The 27,871-nt window shown below is 41.9% G+C and overlaps 1 protein-coding gene across 1 annotated transcript; it reads left to right on the forward strand.

Annotated features, from left to right (window-relative positions):
* Window positions 1-5,116: 5,116 nt before the first annotated feature.
* On the forward strand, window positions 5,117-27,859 carry LOC135544439 (glycerol-3-phosphate acyltransferase 3-like). The gene is made up of 14 exons (XM_064972041.1): window positions 5,117-5,200; window positions 15,797-15,964; window positions 16,649-16,715; window positions 18,252-18,400; window positions 22,418-22,563; window positions 22,907-22,981; window positions 23,126-23,215; window positions 23,400-23,493; window positions 24,567-24,682; window positions 26,261-26,316; window positions 26,565-26,650; window positions 26,781-26,909; window positions 26,999-27,078; window positions 27,243-27,859. The coding sequence occupies exons 2-14, from the start codon at window positions 15,821-15,823 to the stop codon at window positions 27,355-27,357; spliced, it is 1,347 nt and encodes a 448-aa protein (XP_064828113.1). The 5' UTR covers window positions 5,117-5,200; window positions 15,797-15,820; the 3' UTR covers window positions 27,358-27,859.
* The last annotated feature ends 12 nt before the right edge of the window (window positions 27,860-27,871 follow it).

Below are 27,871 nucleotides of genomic sequence, written 5' to 3' on the forward strand. Positions count from 1 at the left end.
GAATCTAGTTTCCTATCACTGGACTATGCCATCTTCTCCCTAGTCTAATAATGTACTACAGTAGCCTAACATTCCTCCTTATAGTCCTAGGACCTTACATGTTCTGTTGAGAGGCGAAATGGCCCTGGAAACCAAAACAGCCAAATAGTCCATCTAAACGTGAATAGATTCACAATTGCGATATGGTTCTAGAAACATAAAGCCCTCTACTTAAATACCACTTTAAAATAACTTCACAAAATGCCAAAATCTGTCTCGGTTTTAACACAGTTGCAACCAACAGTATTTTTCAGTGACAACATTTGTTCTGAGACGCAGATAGCTAATTAGCAAAGTTACACCTCTGTATTACGTCAGTTTTTCTGTAAACAAGTGCTGTAACATGGAAAAATGACCGCGTGGGAACCTTAACCCTATAAAGGTGTGTAGTAATTTAACCTTTATTTTTATTTGTATTATTATTATTTCTTACTGATATTAAAGATACGTTCCTTATGTTTCCAAAACCATACCGCAAGCGATGCATTTTAACGTTCAGAACGAGCGTCGGTGCTCTTAATTAACAAAACTCCCCCGCCAGAAGATACCTTCATCAATTGGCACTAAAGGTAGTTAGTCTATGAATGGGTTATCTTTTAGAAAGTAACCGCTGCAAACTTCACGCTCTAAACTGTTTATTCAATATTTCATTTGAATTCGATGTCTTAGTAGGCCTATAATTTGTATTATAACTGTGTATAATTGCTTCCCTTTTCATTCTCAGTATGCTTTGCTGTTAAGTCTCTGCAGAGTTTAATTTGAGAGCTACTCCTCCACCCAATCAAGAGTCAGAGTGGTGTTTTATGCAAATTGATACGTCCTGGCCCAGACTACACAGTGGGATGTGCTACATTCCCAACATACTCACCTGTTTGTCGAGCAAGAAGCCCTGTTAATTGTTAAATTTATGGGTCTGTCTGGAGGAGTGTGGGGTGGGGGTGGAGTGTTTGTGTGTCTCCTCCGCATGCATGCATGCATACACACACACACACACACACACACACACACACACACACACACTGCACGCACGCACGCACGCACGCACGCACGCACGCACGCACGCACGCACGCACACACACACACACACACACACACACACACACACACACACACACACACACACACACACACACACACACACACACACACACACACACACACACACACACCTCTCAGTAAACCACTGGGGGATTCCAGTCCACAACAGCCACTAAACAAATATACATCTGTAGTAATAAAGCAATTTTATTGAGACGTTTATGTAATGACAGAAATAGCAACCTCCAGCTATTTCAGTCCTGGTAAGTAGTGGAGTGGTAGCCTACCACACCCACATACTCAAAGCTGGGCAATAGAGATATATAATCTATTATACACATCAAAGAGAGATGGTGTGGCATTACTGTTTTGTAATGTCCTGCTGATTATGACTTTTCTCATAGGCACAGGATACACATGGTAAAGCACACTGAAAGGCTTACTTGCAGGTTCAATACATTCAATATCTAGTTTGACTGATTATAAATTGAGTTGGGGCAAGGGGCCAACTTGGTGAATTTGTTGGTTTGATATGTTGTTTAAACTTTAGACTAAATAACCTATGATCAATTGCTTGCCTAAACAAATACTTGTATGTGTTTAGGCTGCTTTCAATGAAAACCATTATTGTTTTATGTCCATGGAGTCTCTTGTACTGTAACGACCTAAATGGAAGCCATACTTGGAATTCAATTGAAACTTGATCCTCTGCCAAGGCACCAGATTCTGTCTTATCCCATAGAAATGTATCTAAATATATGCATCTGTTATCCTATAGCAATATATCGAAATATATGTATCTGTTATCCTATAGCAATATATCTAAATATATGTATCTGTTATCCTATAGCAATATATCTAAATATATGTATCTGTCTTATCCTATAGCAATATATCTAAATATATGTATCTGTCTTATCCTATAGTGTAACACTCGTCGTCGGTGGAAGGAAGGAAGAGTGGACCAAAGCGCAGCGTGGAAAGTGTTCATGATATTTATTTTCAAGAAACACTCAAACAAAAATAACAAAACCAAAAACGAAAACGAACAGTTCCGTCAGGCACAGACAGACACTAAACAGAAAATAACACCCCAACAAAACCCAAACGGAAAATCACAACTTATATAGTGTATGATCCCCAATCAGAGACAACAATAGACAGCTACCTCTGATTGGGAACCACACTTGGCAAAACCAACAAAGAAATAGAAAACATAGATATTCCCACCCGAGTCACACCCTGACCTAACCAAACATAGAGAATAAATAAGGATCTCTAAGGTCAGGGTGTGACATATATCAATATATCTAAATATATGTATCTGTTTTATCCTACAGCAATATATCTAAATATATGGCCCTGGTTTATGCCAAAATATTTCTTAAATCAGGATTATGATCACAGTATTTTTTAAATTATCGACTGAGAGCTGTTTCCCAAACAGACCTCCAAAAAGCTGCTGTTTATTGTGAAACAGACTGTAAAAAGTGTAGAAGTGTGTGTGTGTTAAATTAATGAATGAATTACATTTTATTTTTGTGTCAAATCGGCAGTTAGTGACCCATCCCTTTCAGGATTAATTGACACATAAACAAATATTAACTGATACAATATTACAAGGATTTACAGTAATAACTCTTCTGGGGCTTCATTTATCAAACATGCATAGGCACAAATCTGTGTGTAAGCCATGCATGAGCTCATTTCAATGCAAAGCGTGAGATTTATCAGAGAGGAAGAGAGAGGCCCAACTCGGGGGAAAATCTGTCTCTCTCCAGCGTTTTTGTTGTTTCACCAACCAAGCAAGGAGTTTTTGTATGGAGGTCAATGAGAGTGTTGAATTTGGTCAACATAAAAGTGTTGGGCTTATTTGCTACTTTAGGTTTATTTGATCGAATAGAAGTTTCGTAATGCTTAAGTTGTTACAAGTGTACTAACATACTGTAAGTAGGACACATGACATCCCAGAAACTTTGAGAAAAACCCCTTTATATCAGAGTCGTCTCAAGATGGCTATGCATATTCATGCCATGAGGCTAGTAGCTTAGCCTCTCCCTCCATCGAATACAGTCGGTTGGCGTCAACAACCCTCATCCAAACAATTATCACAATAATGAGATGTATCCACCAATCCAAAGAAAGGATAGGCGGGAGCTAGACAGCCTGCTGTGCCGCTTTGTGGACAATGACTCCCATTGTTAGGGCAGAGAGACATTCATCTTGTCATCCGTTGTTATCCGTAGGCTTTGGATTTATCAATATAAATGTTTACTTGAGTGTGTACGTACAGACTTTTAAATTTTTTTTTTACCTTTATTTAACCAGGCAAGTCAGTTAAGAACAAATTCTTATTTTCAATGATGGCCTGGGTTAACTGCCTGTTCAGGGGGAGAACGACAGATTTGTACCTTGTCAGCTCGGGGATTTGAACTCACAACCTTTCAGTTACAAGTCCAATGCTCTAACCACTAGGCTACCCTGCCGCCCCTGTGTGTACCATGTGTACACACAGTACCAAGTGGTGGAATGAAGGAACTGCTTGTCAACTATAGAATAGGGAAAATATATTTTGAAAATGTGTGAAATTGTGAGAGTAGGCCTAATAATTTAATAATGTTCCGATTTACTTGTATTCCCAATCAGTGAATTTTTACGATAATAATCCATATAATGTACAGTCATTTGTTAAATTACAGGGCAGGTGTGAAAGTGAAACCATTGTGTAAATACTATAAAAGACTGAGATAATGGGAAATCGAATGAGAGGTGCCTGATCTTGCCCTGTTGGAAGATTTGGAACAAGCTGCATTTCGCAGAGAGCAAATTTTTTGAGACAGGTGGGACTTTTTTTTGCAGAAAGTACAGATTGGTTTTGGGAAACGATATCTGACAAGGCAATTTTATAGGATCTTTGCGAGGATTAAGACATACTTTAGAAAGGCAAACGCATGCCATTCCGGTGCACATCAAAGTGCTATCCACCCTCAGGTTTTGGCAACGGGCACTTCCGCAGGAGCTTGCCGATAGGCATCTCACATCCCTCTCACATCCGTCAACAAAACAAAGGCGCTGATCGTGGACTACAGGGGAGAGAACACACCCTTATCCACATCGATGGGCCGCAGTGTAGAGGGTCAAAAGATCCATGTTCCTCGGCATGCACATCACTGACAACCTGAAATGGTCCCTTCACACAGACAGCGAGGTGAAAGGTGCCTCTTCAACCTCTGGAGGCTTAAGAAATGCGGCTTGGCCCCTATGACCCTCGTAAACTTCTACAGATGCACCATTGAGAGCATCCTGTCAGACTGTATCACTGCGTGGTATGGCAATTGCACCGGGTGGTGGTGCGGGAAGCCAAACGCATCAGCGGGGTCACACTGCCTGTCCTCCAGGACACCCCTGCCAGCCATCTACCGTATCACATCCGGTATCACAGGAAGGCCAAGAAGATCATCAAGAACCTCAGCCACCCGAGACACTGCCTGTTCACCCTACTAGCATCTAGAAGGTGGAGACAGTACATGTGCATCAAAGCTGGGAACGAGAGACTGAGAAACAGCTTCTATCTCCAGTCCATCCTACTGTTAAATAGTTACCACTATTCGGCCTCCGCCCAGTGCCCTGCCCTGAACCTTAGTCATTGTTCTAGCCGGCTGCCACCCAGTACTCTACCCTGCACCTCAGAGACTACTGCCCTATGTGCGCTACATACTACATACTGCCCTATGTGCCTAGAGTCATTGAACACTGGTCACTTGAATAATGTTTCCATGCTGTACCCACTTTGTATGTATTTACTGTATTCTAATCATGGCTCATCCTTCACAACGTATTTGTTTATTTTTATGGATTGCATGTATATATATATATTTATTGCTAGGTATTACTGCACCTTTGGAGCTAGAAAAACAATAATTTTGCTGCACCTGAGATAACGTCTGCAAATATGCGTATATGACCAATAAAGGTTTATTTTATTTGGCCAATGGATGGCGCTGTTCTACATGAAGGCGTGCTTTCACTACAGCGGTGGCTTGCCGTCTCACCCTCAGTCACAGTTATTTGTATGAGTTCTACAACAGGGAAGGGCATGGTAGTATGGACTGAAGTTTGAAAGGTAAGATCCACTACGCGCAGGGCTGAATATCAAGGAAAAACTTTGTGATTGTCCGGTCAGGTCTGGAAGATTCGCCCACGGTTCTTTGTTTAGGGATTTGGTGAAGTTGTATATTAATTTGACTGTTAATTAATATGATTGACTATTGTTGTTGAATTAGGTTTTTGATGACGTGCGTATATGTTGTTCAGGCTAAATTAAGTTGGTAGGCTTTCTTTTAAATGTCATTGACCACTCAGCCTACCAACATTTCTGATATAATTAAACGTTGGGCTTTTTTACTATCGCTTTTGAAATCGTCACGTGTTGCTGTTTTAGACATGCGCCCTGGATGTGTTGATGAACGCTCATTGCGTTTGGTCAAATTGAACCTTGCTATGTTATTCATGTTGTTTCATTCAGCTTTACGTAGTCACATACGAACCTTCTGTGAGCCCATGTTCTGTGTTCTTCCTGAATCTTAGTTGTATCATTTTCTACCTTATCTAGCCTATAGTTTAAGGGATAATTCACCCCAACACCAAAATGACAGGTTGGTTTCTTTACCCAGTAAGCAGTCTACGGACAAGACAGCGATCTATGCTTTTGTGGCAGAGTCAATTTGTCTTGGTATTTTTCACATTTCATGTCAAAAGCTAGCCCAAGATGTACTGTTTAGGAGTGTAGACAAGCCTACTCCTTTTAACATCCAATGACCTTATTAAATGTTATGTTCATTGGTAAACAGGCGTTGGCAGCCAAGACAGCCATTACTTTGTCTAAACTTGAATGGATTCTTAATTACTATACGGTTTTAGAAACATAAAGGCTTATACTTTAATATTACATCAAAACATTTTCACAAATGCTAAATATACACTTATTGTACACTGTTGTAATACAGTTGCAGCCGATTAGTACTCACAACACTTGTTCCAAACAGGTATTCGGAGACAAGATAGCTAATTAGAACAGGTGGTCTCGCCTCTCTTCTGTAAACAAGCGCTATAACATGGAAATATGATCGTGTGGGAATCTAAACCTTATAAATGTGTGTAGTAATTGAACCTTTTGTTTTATGAAACGTCTTTCTTGATTTTTGAAAGCAAACTTCCAAAGGTTTCCAAAACCGTATCGCAAGCGAGGATTATTAACGTGTAGACAGAGCGTCAGGACTGTTGCACAGTACACAGTCCCACGCCGTCGTTAATGCTTCAACTGAGAGGGAGCCCTCTTTGCTGAACAAGAGCTAGTCCAAAGCATCATTGATCAAAGCATGCCCATAGATAGGGTTGGGGAGTAACCGATTGCATGTAACCCGTTACATGAACGGTAACTAATGCGTTATGTTACCAGCAAAAATATTGTAATCAGATTACAGATACTTTTGAAAAACTAGATGATTACATCGAGGATTACTTTTAAATTTAGAAAGGATGTTTGCGGAAAAAAATCTTTGACACTTCTCGGTTTTCCCTGACATTCAAATCAACCTTGAAAAAAAGGCTCACGTTTTTATGTTTGTTCCACCTGCAAGTCTGACCACAAATCAGAGACCACTATGATGACATCCCAAATGTGTTTGATGGATCGCGGGAAAAGAGCAGGAATATGCTTTTGTAGGTTTCAGTCCAAGCAATGTCTTCCAATGGTGCGACTGGTATCGAAATCCAAAGATTATCCAACTTGAATAAACACTTCGAGGTAAGGATGACAGTGTTGTATTCTATGGCTGTACGGATATCACTTATTTTTTATTGAATCCAAAACATACAATATACTTGCAGTGAAGCTGCTCAACAACTACACCACACCACACCAGTCATCCAACATACTCCCATTCAGAGCAACACACAGAAGTATCCATGGTCAATGCCTTGCTCAAGGGCATGTCGACAAATCTCCCACAAGGCCAAAAAACGGGGACCCGAACCCCCCAATATCCCCCCCCCCCCCCACTGTTCCCCAATAGCAGCCCATCAACCATCCGAGACCCCTCCCGCAGTCCCTCCAAGAACATATTTTTCTTATTCCATTCCCCACGCCCAAGAACCCTCCCAATGCACCAACAACCAAGAAAATGAACTAAATAGGGAAAAGACAATGGAAAACAGGAAAAAAAAAACAAAGCACATCAAGGACAACTGTATATGTTTGAGTGCATGTCTGTCACTATTTACATGTGTGTCTGTGTATATGCATGTGTACAAACCTCTGCACGGCATCAGCCTCAGGCAAACCGGCATTAGCTGTAAAAACACTGTCATTCAAACATACTTTTTATTATGTTATATTTTTACTTTATTTTTTATACTGTTATCTTTGACCATCATTCTATCTTCCACCCAGCAACTCCACTCCCACTCGTCTTCAATTCCACATCCCAACACTCAGCTTCCCTCAGCTCCTCCCACCTATCTCTGCTGGCCACCCTCTTTGGATTTCTACGCATCATATATCTTTCAACTATGCTGTGATGTTTAACATACAATTTGTATCTATCTAATCAAATAGAATCCACAGATTGCGAGTTGAAGATAAATACTTGAACTAAGAGTATTAGTAATTGACTGACCAGGTCTCTCCAGATCTCCTAACAGTACTATTTCTATGGTCAATTTTAGATAAATGCTGTGCATTTTCAGCCATTTCTGAACATGAGACCAGAAACAGGCTACCTGAGGGCAATACCATAATAAATGTTCTATTGATTCTCTATCCTCACAAACAAATCTGCAGAGTTTCGATGATTTTATGCCCTAAATATTTAACATTTTGTTGGTGGCAAGAATTCTATATAATCATTTTAGCTGAAAAGCACAGTCTTGAATCTTATGTCGTTTTATATATCAACTCATACACCTTGTACCATGGAATTGGTACGTTATAAATCTCTTCCAAACTATTTTGCAATCTGTATGGCACAGTTGTCAACATCCTGGTCCTCAAATGAAACTGGTATACTTTCCTATTTATGCTATTTTTATTCCTCAACCAGTTTGTATCCTTTACATTGGTCAGACTGACCAGTTCCCTACCTCATCCCGCTGCCACCTGCCTCCTCAATTTTTGGGGTAATGCTGTAATCAATTGGTTGTACTCTTGGATTGAGTAGACCTTCCTGTACAATTCTGATAACTCCATGAAAGACATAACTCTACCATTCCAATTTACAATATCATTGTAACGTTTGTTGTCGGAAGGAGACCAAGGTACAGCGTGGTAAGTGTTCATGATTCTTTAATTACTCAGAACACCAAACCAAAAACAACAAAAGAATAACAAACATCACGTTCTGCATGCTTCACAGAGCTAACAAAAACAAGATCCCACAAACACCAAAAGGAGAATGACAGCTATTATGTGATCCCCAATCAGATACAACGATAAACCGCTGCCTCTGATTGGGAACCAGACTCGGCAAAAAACAAAGAAATAGAAATGAAGAAACTAGAATGCCCACCCTAGTCACACCCTGGCCTAACCATAATAGAGAATAAAAGCCTCTCTATGGCCAGGGCGAGACAGTACCCCCCCCCCCCCCAAAGGTGCGTACTCCGGCCGCAAAACCTGACTCTAAAGGGGAGGGTCCGGGTGGGCATCTCTTCACGGCGGCGGCTCCGGTGCGGGACGTAGACCCCCCTCTGCCCGCAGATCCCTTCGCTTTGGTGGCGGCCGTGGTGCATGGACCTTCACTGGAGGAACCAGACCACCGATCATCGCCGGAGGCTCTGGACTGGGGACCGTTGCTGCAGGCTCTGGACTGGGGACCATTGCTGCAGGCTCCGGACAGGGGACCGTCGCTGCAGGCTCCAGAACGGGGACCGTCGCTGCAGGCTCCAGAACGGGGACCGTCGTTGGGGGCTCCGGACCGGGGACCGTCGTTGGGGGCTCCGGACCGGGGACCGTCGTTGGGGGCTCCGGACCGGGGACCGTCGTTGGGGGCTCAGGACCGGGGACCGTCGTTGGGGGCTCCGGACCGGGGACCGTCGTTGGGGGCTCCGGACCGGGGACCGTCGTTGGGGGCTCCGGACCGTCACTGGGACCGTCGTTCACTGGGGCTCCGGACCGGGGACCGTCGTTGGGGGCTCCGGACCGGGGACCGTCGTTGGGGGCTCCGGACCGCGGATTAATACTGGAGGCTCTGGGCCATAGATCATCACTGGAGGCTTCGTGCCATGCATCTTCACTGGAGGCTTCGTGCCATGCATCTTCACTGGAGGCTTCGTGCCATGCATCTTCACTGGAGGCTTCGTGCCATGGATCTTCACTGGAGGCTTCGAACGTGGAGCCGAACAGGTCCCCCATGGACTGAGGAGACGTACTGGCAGCCTAGTGAGTGGAGCTGCCACAACATGTCCTGGCTGGATACCCACTCTAGCTCAGTGAGTGTGGAGTGCTGGCACAGGACGCACTGGGCTGTGCAGATGCACTGGAGACACAGTGCGCAGAGCCAGCACAGGATATCCTGGGCCGTGGAGGCGCACCGGAGTTCTGGAGCGCAGATCTGGCATAACTCGTCCTGGCTGGATACCCCCCCCTTAGTCCGGCAAGTGCGGGGAGCAGAACAGGCCGCACTGGGCTTTGCTGGTGAACCGGGGACACCGTGCGTAGAGCTGGCGCAGGATAACCTGGGCCGAAGAGACGCACCGGAGGTCAGGAACGCTAAGCCGGCACAATCCATCCTGGCTGAATGCCCACTCCAGCACGACCACTGCAGGGAGCTTGCACAGAGCGCATCGGGTTGTGGCTGCACATCGAAGGCATAGTGCGCAGAACCGGATAACACGGTGCTTGACCAGTCATTCTCTCCCCACGGTAAGAACGGGTAGTTGGCTCAGGTCTACAACCTGACTCCGCCAATCTCCCCGTGTGCCCCAACCAATTTTTTTTTTTTTGCGGGGGGGGCTGCCTCTCGTGCCTGCTTCATTGCCATGACTCCCTCGCTGCTTCCACCTGTTCCCATGGGAGGCGATCCCTTCCGGCCAGGATCTCCTCCCACGTCCAGAATCCTTTGTCATCCAGGCTGCCCATGTCCAGTCCTCCTGACCACGCTGCTTGGTCCGTTTGTGGTGGGATCTTCTGTAACGTTTGTCGTTGGAAGGAGACCAAGGTGCAGCGTGGTAAGTGTTCATGATTCTTTAATTACTATGAACACCAAACAAAAAACAACAAAAGAATAACGAACGTCACGTTCTGCAGGCTTCACAGAGCTAACAAAAACAAGGTCCCACAAACACCAAAAGGAGAATGACAACTACTATGTGATCCCCAATCAGAGACAACAATAAACAGCTGCCTCTGATTGGGAACCACACTCTGCAAAAAACAAAGAAATAGAAAATCCTTTTCAAACATCTTTCCCATAAAAACAGGTATGTTATCAACCAGCACATTTGAGTTCAGCCATAATATTTGTTGTAATATTTGTTCTATCTTTTCAGGGGAATGAAGTTGAAATTGTAGCCAGCTCTGCAATACTTATTTGAAAAAGAGAGATACTTTTTTCAAAAATGAGACATGGCAATCTGTACAAAGGCAAAAAGGCCAATTTAAATTAATGGATGAGCTTTTCTTAGTAATCTACTAGAAAACCATTTAGGGTTCAAGTAAAACTTTTGAATAAGTGAATAAGTTTAGAGAGGTGTTCAGTGCTTTTATATTTAATACTCTCAACCCACCCTATTGATTTATATAGATAGGCACACTTTATTTTGTCTGGCTTAGCATCCCAGATAAAGCAAAATATTCTTTGCTCATATGGTTTGAAAAACGAATCATCAGGAGTAGGCAGCGCTATAAGTGAGTATACTGAGATATGACTAAGGAGTTCACCAGGGCAATTTTTCCATAAATAGACAGGTATTTACCTCTCTATGGTTGCAGGATCTCTTCTAAGTTTTCTATTGAAATTCATTGTGGAGAGCTTATTGATATATTTTGTGAAATGAGTATCAAGTATGTCTACTTCAACGTCAGCCTATTTTATAAGTAAACTGCAGGGTAATGTAAAAGTTGTATTTTTTAAAGATCCAATATGTAATATTGTACACGTAGCATAATTAGGTTTTAGTCCAGAGAGACCAGAAAAGTTGTCTAGATCTTCAATGAGACATTGCAGGGATCTTGCTTGTGGACTTAATATAAAACTTGAGTCATCGGCATACATGGACACCTTTTAAGCCTTGGCTTTCTAATCTTCTAATGTTATTATTGGATCGGACTTTAATAGCTAGCATTTCGATGGCCATAACGAATGGATACGGTGACAGCGGACACCTTTGTTTAACTCCTCTTGACAATTCAAAACTCCCTGAGAACTAGCTGTTATTTACTATTTTACACCTGGGGTTGCTAAACATTACTTTTACCTATTTTATAAGAGAATCACCGAAATTGAAAAAATCCAGGCATTTATAAATAAAATCCAGTCTTACTTTATCAAATGCCCTTTCAAATTCCGCTATAAATACCAGGCCTTGCATCTTAGATGTTTCTTGGTGTATATTATATCCAATGTATCGTCCATGTAAAAAAACGGGATGAACAATACCTGGTAAAACCTTTTTAATTCCTTCGCTAGTATTTTTGCATCACAACATTGAAGTGTAAGGGGCCTCCAATTTTTTTTAGATAGACTGGATCTTTTTATTTTCCATCTGGATCTTAAAAATAGTGCAATCAGACCTTCCTGCTGAGTACCAGACAGACTTCCGTTTCTATAGGAGTAGTTAAGACAATCTAACAATGGAGCTTTTAGTATATCAAAAAAGGCTTGATATACCTCTACCGGTATGCCATCAAGACCTGGGGTTTTTCCAGACTGAAAGGATTTAATAGCCTCAATTCCTCTTTAATTTGGCCTTCACATTGATCTTTCTGTACATTTGTTAATGACATTTTTTTATTATTATTTGGAACAAATTCCTTACTGCAATCTTCATTCAGAGGGAGAGGATGAGACGGAAAAGAGAACATCTATTTAGCTTCCTTTTTTAAATTATCATTCGGAGAATCATAGATGACTCAGTCTTCAGTAACGAGTTTCTGTAAATTATTTTTTGTTAGCGTTCCTGTGCTGGAGATTCAGGAAGAATTTTGTGCATTTTTCTCCATATTCCATCCAGTTTGCTTTATTTTTGTAATAGATTACATTAGATCATTCTTGAATAAGTCCCTCTAGTTCTTTTTGTTTTTCCTCAAACTTATTTTGTATCTCTGTAGTATTGTTGTTATTGCTATCTACCTGTACTATTAGTTCATGGATTTCCCTTGTTAGTCCTTTCTTTAGCCAGAAACTGCCTTTTAATTATTGATGAATATTGAATTTAATGACCTGAAGTTTACGTTTGAAATGTATCCCAAAAAATAAGGGGATTTTCTGAACTTATATTATACTGGAAAAATGCAGTTATAAATTATTTTGTCTGAGTTAAAAAATAAGTTGTCCTCCAGTAAACTTTGATTACATTTCCAATATCCCCGTCCACGTGGAAATTCTATAAGTGTTATGTGAAGGCCAAATAGATGATGATCCAATCGCATTCCGTCTCCTATTAAAACTTTTTTAACCTTTTGATGTAAGAGTGAAAGAGACAAAGTAGTCATGACAACTTGCTTGGCTAAGTCTCCTCCATGTATATCTCACTAGGTCTGGGTTTTTTAGTCTTCAAATATCCACTATTTCTAATGTGTCCATAATATTTGTAATTTCCTTAAGGGCAAGGTCGTGATGATTAGGGTGATTTCCTTTACGGTCCATTGAGATACTTAACACTGTGTTTGTCTCCCACCATAACGATTTGATCATTTGTAAGTTCAATAAATTGGTAAAAATATTTTTGAAAAAGTATGGATCATCCTGATTTGGACCATCTAGATTAATGAGCCAGATCTCTTTTTCATCCACTTTCATATTCAAAAAGATTCACCTTCCTTGCGAATCATTCCTGACAATTTGTGTCACGCCCTGGGCTTAGTTATCTTTGTTTTCTTTATTATTTTGGTTAGGTCAGGGTGTGACATGGGGGATTTATGTGTTTTGGCTGGTCTAGGGGTTTTGTATGTTTATGGGGTGTTTTCTAGTCTAGGTGTTTATGTAAGTCTATGGTTGTCTAGATTGGTTCTCAATTAGAGGCAGGTGTTTATTGTTGACTCTGATTGGGAACCATATTTAGGCAGCCATGTTCTTTGGGTATTTTGTGGGTGATTGTTTCCTGTGTCTGTGTTTGTGCGTCACGGGACTGTTTCGTTGCCAGTTCACTTTATTTTGTATTTGTATTCATTTTCAGTTTTCCCTATTAAAACATGGACACCTACCATGCTGCATATTGGTCCGATCCTTGTTTCACCTCTTCAGAGGAAGAGGAAATCTGCCGTGACAATTTGCACATTCAGATTGAATATTTTTGTTAATTAATATCATCACACATTTTGAGTTCCTTTGTCCATAACAGAAAATTATTTTACTACCCATACCGATTTTCCGCGTATCTTAATATAAGGATGTAGAGTGAGTTTCCTGTAAACAGTATATGTTATATTCCTTTTCTTTTAGCCACGTAAAGACTGATCTTCTTTTTTTAATAATCTGATAAACCATTACAATTATAACTGGCTATACTTATTTCACCCCTTACCATAACTAGATCACTTATTATTGATATCTACATAGCACATTGATGTGAATGGGTTGGAGCTCTCTCATTTAGCTATTTGCGCCTTACGGATAGTGGTTGTTGTGGATGGCTGTTCACAAATCTAAATGTGTATTTGAACCCAATAATGGTTGAATTCAAGAAGTTTAAGCTGCCAATCAATCATTGTTTTTGAAACCTGTGGACAGTCAGTGAAAAATGCGCTCTTGAAACAGCTGCGTAATGTAATTTTCTCCAATGTTTGTAAACATAGTAAATGTAAACAGACACTGTATAACCTCATAACATGATTTAAACAATTATTTTTATATCATGGACAGTCTGTCCTTGCATCCATAGCTCTGTCTATTAATCTGAGTGTGGTTAATATTTCTCCGGGCCTGTCCCTCAGCTTTTTACCAAACAGAGGCAGGGTGGACATTTGGTTATTGTTTCATCTGTGGATTTGTCCTTTAAACAGCTGCATATTATCAAGATATCAAAGTGTCACCAACAAAAAGGTAAACAATAGGCCTATAGCAAATGCAGCTTATGGAATTCATTTTTCACATGTAAACAGCACTTTTCAGTAGTGCTCAAAGCATGTCATTCCATGAGTGCAGCATTTATTTGTCACCTTGAATCAGGTAGCCTAGTCCTCCATGACAATAAAATCATAAACAACAGAGTAGGGCTGGCTAATATGTCCTTAGTTTTGGGGTCATGCTCAGGTAAAACAATTTGGCTAATCTATTCTTCCATATTTCCAAGTCCTATTCTTGAAGATCAAGGGTTCTAACATTTATTGGAATGACTGGAATTCTGATAGACTTTTCTTTAATGTGAAGATATAATTTCATTGTATTATTATATGTAGTTGAAAGCCATGGGTTAGAAGAAGCCTACATAATCAACCCATAAAGTAAAATGTAACATCCATACGGCCAGCTATGTAAACTTTAACATTGATTTATCCTGCAATAGATATCATTCTATTTGATAACATTTTTGTCTTCTGATGCCTCTTAAAAGGGGAAAGTAATCTAAAAGTAACAATGTAATCAGATTACATTACTGAGTTTGGGTAATCCAAAAATGACGTTAGTGATTACAATTTTGGACAGGTAACTAGTAACAACAGATTACATTTAGAAAGTAACTACCCAACCCTGCCCATAAACTGCTTACAGGGTATGTAATTTGGGTGAACTATATCTTTAACTGTAGCAATTGAGGTAGTACTGTCAGACATTGAACCAGCAACATCCTGAACTCCTGTGTCATAAAAGACCAGTCAGCATGCCAGACATACACTTACATACGGAGAGGTAGTTGCTCTTAGCAACACTAGTATTTACACACTAGCATTGCTGCGAATTAGCTTGAAAAAAAAGGAATCGTTTTCCAGAAGTTAAATAAAATAAAATGTCAACTTACTCTCTCGATTGCCTGTAGGCTCGGTCCTTATGCAGGGGAGAATTTGAGGAAAAAACATCTAATGGAACGTATAATTACAGGGGGGTCTGTTTTAGACCCATGCAGTTCCTCAGCATGGTCAGTTTCTCTCTGCTTACCTCATTCCAAAATAAAAGTCCCCCACAAGTTCTTGCTTTTTTGCATTTATGGTGCACGTGCAGGACTTCTTTATTTTGACATAAGGTAAACGGAGAGGAAGTGGCTCTACAACAGACCCACATTTGGAAAGTCTGTTTAATTTATGCTCTATTGGATGTTTTTTTCTCCATTTCCCCCCTGCACACGGACCAACCCTATGGACAATTGGCGGACTATTCCGTTTTTTGGCATGCCAATTTCTAGCAACGCTCGTGTGTAAATACTAGCATTGCGAAAATCAGCTAAAATGAAGGTTACTCTGACACCCTTGGTTGAATGTTGTGTGTATTTATGTCCTCTAGCCCCCTATGTGTATACTACTACTACTACTACTACTACTATCTTTCTCCTGTTGCTATTTCCGCAGGGTGACAGAGAGAGATCTGTAGCGATGGAGGATTTCTGGGCCATTGTCCTGGCAGGGCTGAAGGTGTGGGTCTGCCTCATTGTGGCTCTTCTCATGGTGCCCGCAATGTTTGGCTTTTCCCTGGGCATCTCCGAGACATACATGAAGATCCTGGTCAAAATCTTGGAGGTAAAATGCGTCTGTCCAGAAGTTGCCATCCATCAAACATTTACTCGCACAATGGTACAACAAATGGGAAAGAGGAATTCTAATACCTACACACTGTTTAAAGGCTGGTAAACTGCCTCACTCAGACCAATATGAGGTATACAGCTGCATGTGTCTATAATTGTCTTAAATGTTTCGTAGGCATCATAAATATAAGCCTGGTGTCCTAAATGTATGCTGTTTTCATACTACACAATATAATAAGATACAGTACACATGACTTGGCTAGCCATGGTCCTTAATTTTATTTACATTGGAGATTGTATCAGTTTCAGGAATGCGGGAACAAGAAATGCATTGTCACTGCGCTGTCATGATCAGCTGTCACATATTTACTGTAGGGAAAGTCTACTGTACACAACAATCAATTAGCACAACTCTTCACATGTGACGTATAGACATGGAATGTATGTATGTTTTTTGACAGAAAAGCATGTATGTTCTACAGTGTAATATTTGTTATATTTTTTGTAATTGTCCTGTAACCTTACGTCCTTCTGAATAAGCCTCTGGACAGTGATTGAAAGGTTTTCTGGCATGAGAGTTCAGGGGTAAATGTGTGTGTCCTTTCTCTACTGTCCTTGTGTGGGTCAGGGAGTGAGAGGTCAAAGGCTAAAGGTGTTTCTCATTTCTCCTGTCCTCCAGTGGGCCACGTTGAGGATCCAAACAGTCAACAAAGCGCAGCGGATAATCCAATCCTCCTCATTCAATAGTGAGTCAATGAGCAGAGCTCATTTGATTCATTTGATTGGTTTATTGGTTGAATGATGGATAGCGAAATGAAGGGATTGATAGATTTATTCATTGCTCTCTGATAATGACATCCACTCACATCCACTCTTGTTCATCTGCTGTGTTCAGAAGCTCAGATGTAAAGTGCCCTAGAATAAATGAAGTGTGTTAGTGTAGTTAGAAGGGTTGAGTGCATGGAAATCAGTCCTGACATGAGTTTCGCTCAGGTGTCAATGGTTGACTGCGAGTTGATAATAGGTTGCATTTGAAGTATACAGCTTCTCAATGTGCCCAAGCCACGTTAAACGGTAAGGGAGTGGTAAATGTATATAAAACGATACCTCTGAGAACCTAGAGACCGTGTAAACCTGTTTATAGGGCTGGGCAGGGGATTGCAGTGGAGATGGCTTGGAGCAGTGTTTGTTGAATAGAAGACGGTATTTGGTGCAGCTCAGTCCCCAGAGCATTTCCGATGTGGTATACGGTATTATGTGGCGCTGGGCTTGCTGCCTATCTGTCAGGCTGACGCAATTCCTCCCCTCACAATCAGCAGTCATATAGGCTAGTTAGGGGGCAATTCAATTAAACTTGCAGTGCGGTGTTCACTAGCTAGCACAGCACATCATTGTGCTCTTTTTATTTGTTAGCATATCAACTCGCAGGATGGTTACTGTATTATATGGATACCATAGACCCCTCACTTGTACTGAAGTTTTCCTAAAATAAAGAGTTTGCGTAGTTTTCAAAGATCGCAAAGGGTGGATTGAATTCAACACAAAGTCAGTCAGTCACTCAGTCTCTCTCTCCTGGACTTTGTCCTGTGTTATCAGATAGTGTATCCTTAGCTGATCCCACTGTCTTCAGACCTGCTGGAGGGAGGGATACACTTTGGGTTGGAGTTGGGTAATCTGATCCTAGAACTGTGATTACCTCGATGATAGACACACAAAGGGAGGCCCTTTTAAGGAAAGAAAGGAGCCTCATTTATCAGTGAACACTGCTCTCTGATAGCTGTTATCTGAAGTGGTCCCAGTTTGTAAAGTGCAAGGCCACTGACATTTTCTCTGTTTGATGGCCTGTCATTTAATATGGATTCTGTATGACAATTCTATTGGTGAGGCCTTGCCCACAGTGATAAACTCTGGATTTTGTTGATTTAAATACGTTTAAATAAGGATTACTCAGATATCAGCCCAGGATATCTTGGTTACTCAATATGGGGCAACAGTGTGAGAGTTAGTGACACAAGTGCGTTGCAATCCTCTGATTAATTTCCTTCCTCACCAGCTCCTAACAAGTCCACAGTGGTTTGACCAATTTGTCCTCCTTTCATTCAAAATGTATGAAAATTCGAAGCCTATTGACTCTAGGATTTGTAACACTGTGAATGTTGTCTTTTATCAATGGTAAACGATAACACGGAATCATCTTCCTTATCAAATACAAATATGTGGTACGATACAATCCAATCTAAAAATGATGAGGTGGATTAGTTGAGCGTGTGTGTTTTCCCCAGGCCTCGTCCAGAGGGATGATGGTTCTATGGAGGAGGAGTTGAGGGGGTTAAGGCGCAGTCGCCCCAAACCACCAGTGGGGGGAGACTTCACCCTCAGCGACTGTTTCTACTTCTACAGACGAGGCATTGAGGATATCGTAGAGGATGAGGTGAGTCCACAGACTAGAATAAGATTGATGCCAAATTCCAAATGTATCCCTAACCCCAGACATTCCATGATGGCCCCTAAAAGAAATGAGTAAAACCTGTAGCTTCACCTAACCCTCTGGTTGTCTAGGATGAGTTTCGTAATTTATTGCCTACTGCACACCCCTCCAGTCCTTTCAAATCAATGATCACGTTTACATGCACACCAATATCCTGTTATTATTCGGGATACTCAAGTATTCTGTTGTGAGTCGACGCATACAAATGTCATATCCCGTTTACAATAACCTGAATAAGCTTGCATCCCAGTTTTGAGAAACCCGAATAAGATGCCTGGGATATGCTGGTCTTGGACGGATACTTTGGCATGTAAACATCTTATCCCGTTTACTGTTGTTTTCTTGCAGTAAAATGATATACATTTGGTCTATTCTGTCTCAGTAACAGGAATCGAGAAATAGTATTGATTTATTTCATCTTGAGGAAATGTGAATGTGCAATTTTCTTCTGCGACATAAAAGCTGACAGTATTTCACTTTCAACTAAAATAAGATTCCAAAATGGACTGAGTTACTATCAGAAACATGTTGGATTGTTATTACATCTTTTAATTTCCCTGAAACTGGTCAACAAACCGATGCCATCTGGACATTTTGTGTGGAAAATCTTCCGGGGCCCTAAACGTCTTCTCTACAAGAGAAGCAGAAATGAAAGACAACTTTACCGCTTTCATTCTATCGATTTATTACATTATTCTGGTGAGCAAGGCTTTATTTAGCATTCTAGAGGATCAAGTAATGACAGAAGCCGACCTAATGCCGGAAATTATAAGCAGAACCATATCTAAATAAGGCTTAGCTTTATTTTCAGCACCCCCTTCAAAAAATCGTTCCGTCATCACTGGGAAAATGAGGAATTTTCTGTTTATTCATGTTTACAGGGATCCCTGTGAGCAGGATATATCAAAGGTGCATTTTTTTTCTCACCTTTATTTAACCAGGTAGGCTAGTTGAGAACAAGTTCTCATTTGCAACTGCGACCTGGCCAAGATCAAGCATAGCAGTGTGAACAGACAACACAGAGTTACACATGGAGTAAACAATAAACAAGTCAATAACACAGTAGAAAAAAAGAGAGTCTATATACATTGTGTGCAAAAGGCATGAGGAGGTAGGCAAATAATTACAATTTTGCAGATTAACACTGGAGTGATAAATGATCAGATGGTCATGTACAGGTAGAGATATTGGTGTGCAAAAGAGCAGAAAAGTAAATAAATAAAAACAGTATGGGGATGAGGTAGGTAAAATTGGGTGGGCTATTTACCGATAAGACTATGTACAGCTGCAGCGATCGGTTAGCTGCTAAGATAGCAGATGTTTGAAGTTCGTGAGGGAGATAAGTCTCCAAATTCAGCGATTTTTGCAATTTGTTCCAGTTACAGGCAGCAGAGAACTGGAACGAAAGGCGGCCAAATGAGGTGTTGGCTTTAAGTATGATCAGTGAGATACACGTGCTGGAGCGCGTGCTACGGGTGGGTGTTGCCATCGTGACCAGTGAACTGAGATAAGGCGGAGCTTTACCTAGCATGGACTTGTAGATGACCTGGAACCAGTGGGTCTGGCGACGAATGTGTAGCGAGGGCCAGCCGACTAGAGCATACAAGTTGCAGTGGTGGGTGGTATAAGGTGCTTTAGTGACAAAACGGATGGCACTGTGATAAACTGCATCCAGTTTGCTGAGTAGAGTGTTGTAAGCTATTTTGTAGATGACGTCGCCGAAGTCGAGGATCGGTAGGATAGTCAGTTTTACTAGGGTAAGTTTGGTGGCGTGAGTGAAGGAGGCTTTGTTGTGGAATAGAAAGCCGACTCTAGATTTGATTTTCGATTGGAGATGTTTGATATGAGTCTGGAAGGAGAGTTTACAGTCTAGCCAGACACCTAGGTACTTATAGATGTCCACATATTCAAGGTCGGAACCATCCAGGGTGGTGATACTAGTCAGGCGTGCGGGTGCAGGCAGCGAACGGTTGAACAGCATGCATTTGGTTTTACTAGCGTTTAAGAGCAGTTGGAGGCCACGGAAGGAGTGTTGTATGGCATTGAAGCTCGTTTGGAGCTTAGATAGCACAGTGTCCAAGGACGGGCCAGAAGTATATAGAATGGTGTCGTCTGCGTAGAGGTGGATCAGGGAATCGCCTGCAGCAAGAGCAACATCATTGATATATACAGAGAAAAGAGTCGGCCCGAGAATTGAACCCTGTGGCACCCCCATAGAGACTGCCAGAGGACCGGACAGCATGCCCTCCGATTTGACACACTGCACTCTAACTGCAAAGTAGTTGGTGAACCAGGCAAGGCAGTCATCAGAAAAACCAATGCTACTGAGTCTGCCGATAAGAATATGGTGATTGACAGAGTCGAAAGCCTTGGCAAGGTCGATGAAGATGGCTGCACAGTACTGTCTTTTATCGATGGCCGTTATGATATAGTTTAGTACCTTGAGCGTGGCTGAGGTGCACCCGTGACCGGCTCGGAAACCAGATTGCACAGCGGAGAAGGTACGGTGTGATTCGAGATGATCAGTGACCTGTTTGTTGACTTGGCTTTCGAAGACCTTAGATAGGCAGGGCAGGATGGATATAGGTCTGTAACAGTTTGGGTACAGGGTGTCTCCCCCTTTGAAGAGGGGGATGACTGCGGCAGCTTTCCAATCCTTGGGGATCTCAGACGATATGAAAGAGAGGTTGAACAGGCTGGTAATAGGGGTTGCGACAATGGCGGCAGATAGTTTCAGAAATAGAGGGTCCAGATTGTCAAGCCCAGCTGATTTGTACGGGTCCAGGTTTTGCAGCTCTTTCAGAACATCTGCTATCTGGATTTGGGTAAAGGAGAACCTGGAGAGGCTTGGGCGAGTAGCTGCGGGGGGGCGGAGCTGTTGGCCGAGGTTGGAGTAGCCAGGCGGAAGGCATGGCCAGCCGTTGAGAAATGCTTGTTGAAGTTTTCGATAATCATGGATTTATCGGTGGTGACCGTGTTACCTAGCCCCAGTGCAGTGGCAGCTGGGAGGAGGTGCTCTTGTTCTCCATGGACTTCACAGTGTCCCAGAACTTTTTGGAGTTGGAGCTACAGGATGCAAATTTCTGCCTGAAGAAGCTGGCCTTAGCTTTCCTGACTGACTGCGTGTATTGGTTCCTGACTTCCCTGCAAAGTTGCATATCGCGGGGACTATTCGATGCTATTGCAGTCCGCCACAGGATGTTTTTGTGCTGGTCGAGGGCAGTCAGGTCTGGAGTGAACCAACGGTTATATCTGTTCTTAGTTCTGCATTTTTTGAACGGAGCATGCTTATCTAAAATGGTGAGGAAGTTACTTTTAAAGAATGACCAGGCATCCTCAACTGACGGGATGAGGTCAATGTCCTTCCAGGATACCCGGGCCAGGTCGATTAGAAAGGCCTGCTCACAGAAGTGTTTTAGGGAGCGTTTGACAGTGATGAGGGGTGGTCGTTTGACTGCGGCTCCGTAGGGGATACAGGCAATGAGCCAGTGATCGCTGAGATCCTGTTTGAAGACGGTGGAGGTGTATTTGGAGGGCCAGTTGGTCAGGATGACGTCTATGAGGGTGCCCTTGTTTACAGATTTAGGGTTGTATCTGGTGGGTTCCTTGATGATTTGTGTGAATTTTTGGTGGCATTCCTGAGCCAGGATTCAGACACGGCAAGGACATCAGGGTTAGCAGGGTTTGCAGAGTGTGCTAAAGCAGTGACTAAAACACACTTAGGGAGGACATGTAAACATGTTATTCTGAATAAGACCTTAACCAGGATATGAGCTATTATCCGGAATACTGTGTAAACGTGGCCGTTGAATGGGTATCAGGAAGTGCTTAGGGCCCAGGAAATAGGCATTGATTCAGGATTGAGCAAAAGAGTACAACATCAACTTTAAAAATCCAGACTTACTTTCTGTACAGGTAGGCCTACTAAGTTGTTTTTCTTGTTGTTTCTCTGACCTCCAGGTGACCCAGCGGTTTTCGTCAGAGGAGCTGGTGTCGTGGAACCTGCTTACTCGGACCAACATCGACTTCCAGTACATCAGCCTCAAACTAACTATGGTCTGGGGCCTGGGCGTGTTTATACGCTACTGCATCCTGACTCCGCTCAGGTCATTACTGAGAGTGTGAAATCAGTCATCATCACTGTGCTCACCTTTTTTAATAAGGCCTTAGCTCTCTTACGGTTCACATCCATAAACCCAAGCACTGACTGACATTTATGTTGCTGTATAGACTTACAAATCAAATCAAATGTATTTATATAGTCCTTCGTACATCAGCTGATATCTCAAAGTGCTGTACAGAAACCCAGCCTAAAACCCCAAACAGCAAGCAATGCAGGTGTAGAAGCATCCTGCACTTACAGCCAGGATTTAAACCATGTAGCGTTCATGCATTAATCCATGACCAGTGTTGTCGTGTATGTTTCTGAGTCTGAATGTTTTCTTTCAGGATCATGCTGGCGTCTATAGGCCTGACCTGGCTGGTGATAGGAACTACTGCTGTAGGATTCCTCCCTAACTGGAGGTACAGTAACACTGCTTTGAATCTACAGGTTCACACGGGATTGTTTTTAAAAACTGAGACGTCTTGTGTGATTTTTGTATTTAATCAGCTTCATGGTAGCTTCTTACGTGCTTGCCCGTGTGTGTGTGTGTGTGTATTTTCTAGGCTCAAGTCCTGGCTGAGTGAGTGGGTCCATGTGATGTGCTACAGGATCTGTGCTCGAGGCCTCTCCTGCACCATCCACTACCACAACAAGTCGGTGAACGCTCCGCTCCTCTGACACATGCAAACACAGCAGGCTTTCACACACACCGTCATGTCCCCCAGTGACTCTACGGGAGGTCCTCGTGATACGTGCACAAAGCTTTGTTTTGACGTAAGACGCACGTCTGCCACTTTAACGTGTGTCTGCGTGTGTTCTCTGTCTTGTGTTTTACAGAGAAAACAGACCCAGAAAAGGAGGAATCTGTGTGGCCAATCACACCTCCCCGATTGATATTGTCATTCTCTGCAACGATGGCTGTTACGCCATGGTATGTGAAATAAAGCAGAAAATAAGCCTAACTTGAAATAGTTCAACTTTTAAATATTTTTTTATACTTATATAATCAACGTTCCTTCTAAGCTGCACACGTTTGGGCACGCAGCTCCCCCAGGACTGCCGCGCAGAATAAATATCGACCTGTGCAGAGAAGCAGGAGATTGAACCACACTCAACTTTCTAGAGTTTTCCGCCTTAGTTAACACCATCAACATTTCCCTTTACTGTGGGAATTGTGATCAAATCAATGCAATATTAGCCACTTTCAATACATTGTACCAAAACAAAACAAACTATGCAAGACTTGGTATGCAAAATTAACGATGCAAGAGATTTTGTTGTAGGAAGAATGCATCGGGTAGGATTCTATTGCATTGACACACACCACTCAGCCCATACTCTACACAGACCAGTGCAGCATAACCAATCAGAGCTGCAGTAGGCCTATATGCAAGTAGACCATTGCCATATATGGATCTGTGCCATTCACATTGAACTGGACTGTGTTTACAGTGTGAGTGGTCGTGAATAGATGCACTTGTTTTGAGGTCAAAGCCAGAGCTGCATGTAGTCTAATTCTGGGATGTTCCTGAGATGGAAGTATGCTGTTTTGGATATGCGTTGTCAAAAGTTAGACCAGGCTCAAAGGTAACACCAAGGTTTTTAACAACCGTGTTTGGTGTAATGAGGCAACCATAAATGTTTGGAGTGAGGTCTGACAATTTGTGAGTTTCTTGTAGCCAAGTAGCTTAATTTCTGTCTTGTCAGAGTTTAAAAGCAATAAGTTGGTTGTCATCCAGTGTTTGACGTAAGTGGGGCATGTCACAAGGTGGGCTGACTGTAAAGTATTGTCTTGTTTAAAAGATAAATACAATTGGGTGTCATGATCATCACCATGGCAACGAAAGTGCATGTTGTGCTTATGGATGACATTGCCAAGGGGTAGCATGTATAAAGAAAGTGCAGTCTCAGTTTATCTGTTGCTAACTTTAATCCTGTTCAGATGATTTGTCTGTGAAATGTATTATGAGGGCGTTAGATGTGATTTGATCTGATGTGTTTTAGGTGGGCCAGTCACATGGGGGTCTGATGGGAGTGTTGCAGAGGGCCATGGCGAGGTCCTGTCCTCACATCTGGTTTGAGAGAGCTGATATGAAAGATCGCCACCTAGTGACCAAAAGGTGAGCTTATCTGTTTGCTATCTCATCAGCCAGTGGATTGGACATGTTCCTGGCACCAGACACTGGTATTCTGACTGCCAACACTCTTCAGACAAGCACTGATATGCCTGTGGAAAATTGCTACAGACCAATAAACAGTGGTGGAAAAAGTACATAATTGTCATACTTGATTAAAAGTATTGATACCCTAATGGAAAGTTACTCAAGTAAAAGTGAAAGTCACCCAGTAAAGTAGTATTTGAGTAAAAGTCTAAAAGTATTTGATTTTAAATATACTTAAGAATCAAAAGTAAATGTAATTTCTAAAATATACTTGATATGAGAATTTCATTATCAATGATCATAAACTTGAACCTTTAATTAACCTACTCTCTGCAACCCAGAGTTTGTAAGGTTCTGGTTTAAATGAAATAGACAGAGTTCCCAGCTTACAACAGTCAAAATGTTTATTCACGAGAGCACTCTCCAGTCCATTATACAAAGACATCCATTTTATACCATGCTCCTTACTTACGCACATACATACACACGAACAGTAGGTGAGTTATATTCTTCTCCAGAGTTCTCACCACTGTATATCACTACCCAGCCGACAGTTCCATTCCCCCGAGATTAGGGACACCTTGAGGAGTACTCCCTGTCCTATCATAAGTTTCTCAGAGTTCTAGCCGGGTCGGGTCAAACACAGTTTAATTGTGCTCAGTATTTTCTTAGGCACACATTTCTCTCCCTTGCAGGTCTCTTCTGATACTTGTTGGACTTATGTTTACGTTAATACTTTAATTATTTCTTATACCTGCTACATAAACTATAATCCCTAATAGTTAAGCTTCAGGGTAATCATTATCTTTAAACATATACATTATTTTATCAATACTTAAGGATTAAAGGTATAAATCAATTTTTTTTTTTTTTACATTTACAGATAGCCAGGGGCACACTCCAACACTCAGAAATGATTTACAAACCATAGGCAGTAGGGATGACCAAGTGTTCTCTTAGTGCGTCAATTTCACAATTTCCTTGTCCTGCTAAGCATTCAAAATGTAATGAGTACTTTAGGTTGTCAGAGGAAAATATATGGAGTAAATACAATATTTTCTTTAGGAATGTAGTGAAGTAAAAGTTGTCTAATATAAATAGTAAAGTACAGATACCCCCAAAAAACAACTTAAGTACTTTACACCACTGCAAATAAATCAGTCATATATTTTTTATTTAACCTTTATTTTGACAGGATGTCAATGCTGAGACCAAGATATCTTTTCCAGATGAGCCCTGTTTAGCACAATAATACACATCAAATACAATCTGTAATCATAAGTAAATATCTATCTTATTTCCTTATCCAGATAAAACCCTCATGCCAGTCCGATGACATTGTTATATAGGTGCTTGTCAAAATCCCCAACTGTAGAACCTTCAAGCATAAATGTCATTGCCATTTGACAATTGGGGATATAATTTAATACTAAGATTTCCTGGTATGGACATAGCTTTAACTAAAACCATATAATGTATGTTCACGCTCCTCCCAGATATAAAGTTAGGTTTTCTAATTGTTGTTCATGTTTACAGGTTGAGGGATCACGTGAATGACAAGACTAAGCTTCCTATATTGCTCTTTCCGGAAGGTAAGTGCAACAATGGAGTAGAATGAAGTCAGTGAGTTTAGCATTGGTTCGGATAAGCTGCATTGGTGTTGCATTGGTTATGTACAGTAAGGTCGTCCTATACCTGTACATATGAGTAGCATCTGCTAGAAGAGTGTTGTTGTTATCATAGAGATCCTTTCTGACAAATGAAATTTGATTTGATCTTTATATATCTCTGGTCATTCTGGTTATGGCTTATCTGCAGTCCATATTTCTGGCTTCCTCAGGGACCTGTATCAACAACACATCTGTCATGATGTTCAAAAAGGGAAGTTTTGAAATCGGAGGAACTATATACCCGGTCGCCATCAAGGTAAGGTACTCTGTAAGGTACTTCTGTTCAGTATTTGACTTTTCCCGAAAATCATGCAAAGATGACATTGGAAAAGTTGCGTGACAAAGTCAGCATAGATTTAAAGAGGTTTTCTGTCTCCTTCCCTCAGTATGACCCTCAGTTTGGGGATGCGTTCTGGAACAGTGCCAAGTACAACATGGTGAGCTACCTGCTCAGGATGATGACTAGTTGGGCTATAGTCTGTAACGTCTGGTACCTGCCAGCCATGCACCAACAGGTGTGTATACAACACCACACACACACACACACTTACACAGTACCTACCAATTAATCACTAAGTGCCACTAACTTATTGCATGTTTTCAGGAAGGTGAGGATGCTGTCCAGTTTGCCAACAGAGTCAAGTCTGTCATCGCACATCAGGGGGGACTAGTGGACCTGTCCTGGTAAGAATATCCTCCCATCTTACTATGAATGGCATCCTGACTGTCTCATATTGGCCCGCTGCTATGCATCTCTTACACCTCAGAATGGACATATTTGCAGTATCTCTTGCACACAGATTATTTTGTGTTCGTATCTCCTAGACCACGTGTTTGTTCCCCTGTAGGGACGGAGGCCTAAAGAGGGCTAAAGTGAAGGACACGTATAGAGAGGAGCAGCAGAAGAAGTACAGCAGCATGGTGGTGGGTAGCGAGGAGGACCGCAGCGGTAACAGTGACTGACGCCCTCCTCTAACATGTGAAAAGGGCAGCTCGTTCTCGAGCAACCTACATCGCGACCGCTGGAGACGGGAATTTTACTTTGGCAGGGGTCACGTCGCATTTTGGTTTCTCCCATGATCACGCGGCGTGAATACATTTAGCATTCACAGTGTACAGAAGGTGGGCGTAGGCCCATCCAAAAGCTCTTATCCGGGAGTTTGGGAAGGAGCTTGGCCATCACTGCCTGAATACTGCACTGCTGACGACCCCGGACTAGACTGCCATCGAGTGAATTAACCGTTTTAAAGTACGTTGCGGACTGTAGAGGGTTATAACTGATTAGCCAATTGCATTACAATTACTCTCGTCTACTGTGACAACACAGTGAAGTGGAACTGTAAAGGAGATGAGGTGGCAGGTCCAATAGCATCCGTTTGGGATTTTGAATAGCTCTTTCTTGTTCTGCTATAAAACACTGTTCTAATTCTCTGCTGGAATATTACTATAAAATCCTGTGTTAAGACATGAGAATCAA

Source organism: Oncorhynchus masou, chromosome 1 (assembly GCF_036934945.1).
Source record: "Oncorhynchus masou masou isolate Uvic2021 chromosome 1, UVic_Omas_1.1, whole genome shotgun sequence".
Classification (NCBI taxonomy): Eukaryota; Metazoa; Chordata; class Actinopteri; order Salmoniformes; family Salmonidae; genus Oncorhynchus; species Oncorhynchus masou.